Below are 4,432 nucleotides of genomic sequence, written 5' to 3'. Positions count from 1 at the left end.
TTTTCAATTAAAAAGAAAATAAGAGGGTTCTGTCGTTCAACCTTTGTATACTCCTATTTCTTTCTCTTCTTCTTGGTAACCTTTCATTCTCTTTCATTCATTGTTGTTGTGCTCTCAAAATTTCAATGTTTTATCATGGTATGGTGAGCCTTTTTCTCCTTCTTTTTTCCTTTCTTCACACAACTCACCCAACAGAAATTATTGATGAAAGTGCATCGCCTTTCTTTTTCTGCAATTGTGCAAGACGGTGACTCCGATCAATGAATAAGCGAAGAAAAGATTTCAATTTGTTCAATTTCATGGTAACTCTATGACAGACTCCATTATCAGCAATGGTGCTTCTCCAGGGTTCGATGTTCACACTCTATCTCATCTCCTCAATCACCTCACGCACTTGCAGTCGCAATTGAATCACAAAAGTGTGAGTCCTCTTTTTGATCCTTCAAGTATATTCTTTCTTCATCCAAGCGAAAACTCTGGGGTTTCAATTATTTTTATGAAATTGGATACCAAGAACTATAATGAATGGTCCAGAGTGATGTTAATTGCGCTAAAATCTAAGAATAAGCTTGGCTTTGTGGATAGCACATTACCAAAACCTAGTGTAGATGATCCCAATTTTTCAGCTTGGGACAAGTGTAATACCTTTGTTGTGGCATGGATTCTTCAATTCCTGAGTAATAAAATTTCAAGAAGTGTCATTTGGAATGATATAGCTGTGGATATCTGGAATGATTTGAGGCATCGTTACTATCAAGATGATATCTTCAAGATTGCAGAATTGGAAGAAAAATTGTTCTCTTTGAAGCAGGGGAATTCAAGCATCACTGCTTACTTTACAAAATTGAAGGCTATTTGAGAAGAAATTAAAAATTTTAAGTTTATTCCTCTTTGTGTAGCATGTGAATCCACGTGTATTTGTGGGATGGAAAAGCTTTGAATTCAGAAAAAGGAGACTTATACTGTTCGATTTCTTAGGGGACTAAATGAGCAATACCACAATGTTCGTTCTCAAGTCATGCTTGCTAAACCTCTTCCAGATGTTAATGAAATCTTTTCTTTGCTCACACAACAAGAGAGACATTTGAATTTGACGGACGAAAATATACATGATCCACAAATCATGCTAGCTGTTGCAAATTCTGATAGCTTCGTTAATCATGACAGTAATTCAAGATTCAATTCTCGTGGTAGGGGTGGATCTAGAAGAAGCAATAGAGGGAGGGATCGAGGTAGTTTTGGTAGAGGCTATCCTAAAATCTGTTCATTTTGCAATAAGACTGAGCACTTGGTAGATGTTTGCTACCAAAAACCCGGGTCCCCCCTCCCATATGAAGCAGCAGCCTAGAAGCGCTAGCATCAACATGGCCACAGAAAAGAAATTGTGATGATAAGATCAGTTCAAATTCAACTCAACTGGCAGATCCAACTAGCTCTACAGTGACATTGTCTCTTGAACAAAGGCAACTCCTTATGTCTATCCTCCAACAAAAAGACACTCAGCCTCCAGGCGCCAACCCAGCTCCTCACTCAATCAATCCTTTCAACACCTCAGGTAACTTTTATGCTTTGTCAATGAGCACACGTATTTCTTACTTGTTTACAATAAAAAATTTATTTTCAAAATCTTGGATTGTGGACACAGGAGCCACTGACCATGGTACTCACACCATATCAAATTTTTCAAGTTATAGACAAATCAATCCTATTTTAGTTAAACTTCCCAATGGCTCGCAAATTACAACACAAATAATTGGCACCATTTTTTTCACCAAAGACCTATTTCTCACCAATGTATTGTATATTCCATCATTCAATTTTAATCTCATTTCAGTTTTAAAATTAACTAAAAATTTGCATTGTAAATGTTCTATAACTGACTTAAGGTGTGAGATTCAGAAATTGAATACCTGAAAGATGATTGGCATAGCTGAGGTGGATCAAGGACTTTACATATTCAAACTGCCTGCAAATCAAAAATTTGTTTCTCCTCCAACTCAAGTCATATCACACATAGAACAAATAGACATAGCACATGGATTAGATAATAAAGAAGTGTTGTGCCATTTTAGACTAGGACACATGCCACAAGATAGGATGCATAGCATTCATAAACTACACCCATTCATTCATTGTAAAAACATCATACCACGTGATTCTTGTCATTTTTCAAGACAAAAGAAATTGCCTTTTATTAACAGTGTTACAGAAATAAAATGTTGCTTTGATCTTATTCACGTGGATATATGAGGACCCATTGCTACTCTTTCTATTAATGGTTACAAGTATTTTCTTATTAATGTGGATGAAAAAAGTAAATTTACATGGATATTTTTTTGAAATTCAAATCAAAGGCAGGTTCCCTCTTACAAGCTTTTGTTAATTTGATTCTAGCTCAATTTGAAAAAACTATAAAATGCATAAGAAGTGATAATGGACCTGAATTTCGTCTTAAAACCTTTTTTGATTCCAAAGGCATACAACAGCAAACTAGTTGTGTTGAGACTCCACAACAAAATGGTGTTGTGAAAAGGAAACATCAAACCATTCTCAACACAGCTAGAGCCCTCATATTTCAATCCAATATTCCTAAAATTTTTTGGCATTTTGCTATTAGCCATGCTGTCCATCTTATAAATCGAATGCCTAGTAAAAATTTCATTAAAAATATTCATTTCAAATTTTGTTTCATGAATTACCTAATCTAAAAAATTTGAAGGTGTTTGGGTGTTTAGCTTATGTTTCCGCTTTAACTGCTAATCGAAGAAAATTAGATAGCAGAGCTAGAAAATGTATATTTTTGGGATCTAAACAAGGAACTAAAGGATACATTCTATTTAACCTGAATTCTAGAGAACTTTTTATTTCAAGACATGTACAATTTTATGAGCTTCATTTTCCATACAAGTTCAAAGACAATAACTCAAGTTTCAAACATGCATCATATACATGCATGCTATCTCACAATATTACTAACCTTGATTTATTCGCAATAGATCTTGAGCCACAACATATTACACACACTCTCACACGTACTCCACACATTATCATAGAACATTCCTTGCCTTCTCCTACACAAGCATAAAGCACTGCCTCACACACTTCAGGCACAACACTACATGATACACAAGATTCACAAACATCTTTAGCACATTCAGAAAATGTACAATTGGCTGAAATTGCACCACACACACATATGGCATCGAGAAGGACCACCAAAGAAAGAAGACCCCCTTCTTATTTGCAGGATTATCATTGCATACTCATGTCTACATCCACCAAAGCTCAAGTGCCAACCACACACAGGTATCCATTCTCTGAGGTGGTAGATTATGATGCTCTTTCAAAAAATCATAAATGTTTTGCACTACATCTCTCATCCAACCCCGAACCAAAATTCTATCAAAAGGCTGTGGTGCATGAATGTTAAAGAATAGCCATTCAAGACGAACTTTTAGCTCTTGAGAACAATAGAACTTGTCGTCTAGTTGATTTACCAATTGGGAAGAGACTCATTGGCTGCAAATGGCTAATCAAGACAAAGTACAATATTGATGGTACAGTAGAGCACTATAAAGCGCAATTGGTTGCGCAGGGATTCACTCAGAGGCCTGGTTTTGATTTTCTCGACACGTTCAGCCCCGTAGTAAGGATGACCACTCTACAAATGTTACTTACTATTGCCACGAGCAGAAACTGGTTCCTTCATCAGCTGGATGTCAACACAGCGTTCTTACATAGAGACTTATCTAAAGAAGTTTACATGCAAGTACCACCGGGTCTTGATGCTCCAAAACAAAAAGTGTGCAAGCTGGAACGATCCTTATATAGACTAAAACAAGCAAGTAGAATGTGGAATTTGAAGTTGAGTGGAGTGCTACAAAGAGAAGGCTTTGTTTAGTCAAAAGATGATTACTCTCTATTTACTAAAGCCACCAAGAATGGATTTACAGCAATTCTGGTTTATGTAGCGACCTCATTCTCTCTGGAAATGACATGGAAAAATCAGCAATGTGAAAAAGGTGTTGGATGAGAAGTTTAAAATTAAGGATATCGGCAGATTGAAGTACTTTCTAGGACTGGAATTTGCTCACAATTCAAAAGGATTGGCAATTTGCTAATGCGAATACACATTAGGCCTCTTAGAAGAATTTGGTATGTTGGTGCCAAGCCAGCAAGCACTCCCATGCAATATTCAGCTGCCCTCTCCAAGAATTCAGGGACAAAGTTGAGTGATTCACTACGGTACATGAAACTAGTTGGCAGGTTGCTATATCTCACCAATAATTGACCAGATATTTTGTTGCTGTAGGATGTCTGAGCCAATTTTTCAACTGCCCCACTGATCAAAATTTTCAAGCAGGTCTTCATGTGCTTCGGTATCTCAAGGGTGATCTGAGTTCGGGTTTGTTTTTTGCCAAAGACAATAACT

General features: G+C 36.6%; 1 protein-coding gene across 1 annotated transcript; it reads left to right on the top strand.

Moving 5' to 3' along the window:
• The first annotated feature begins 310 nt into the window (after positions 1–310).
• LOC107486345 (uncharacterized) lies at positions 311–859 on the top strand. Its single transcript, XM_016106888.1, has one exon. The coding sequence runs from the start codon at positions 311–313 to the stop codon at positions 857–859; it is 549 nt and encodes a 182-aa protein (XP_015962374.1).
• Positions 860–4,432: the final 3,573 nt, after the last annotated feature.

This window comes from Arachis duranensis, chromosome 1 (assembly GCF_000817695.3).
Source record: "Arachis duranensis cultivar V14167 chromosome 1, aradu.V14167.gnm2.J7QH, whole genome shotgun sequence".
Taxonomy (NCBI): Eukaryota; Viridiplantae; Streptophyta; class Magnoliopsida; order Fabales; family Fabaceae; genus Arachis; species Arachis duranensis.
The sequence above is the reverse complement of the archived record's forward strand: the minus strand, read 5'-3'. Positions and strand labels throughout refer to the sequence as shown.

Excerpts from the sequence above, each read along its gene's own strand:
- LOC107486345 (XM_016106888.1), top strand. The coding sequence starts at position 311 with ATGACAGACTCCATTATCAGCAATGGTGCTTCTCCAGGGTTCGATGTT.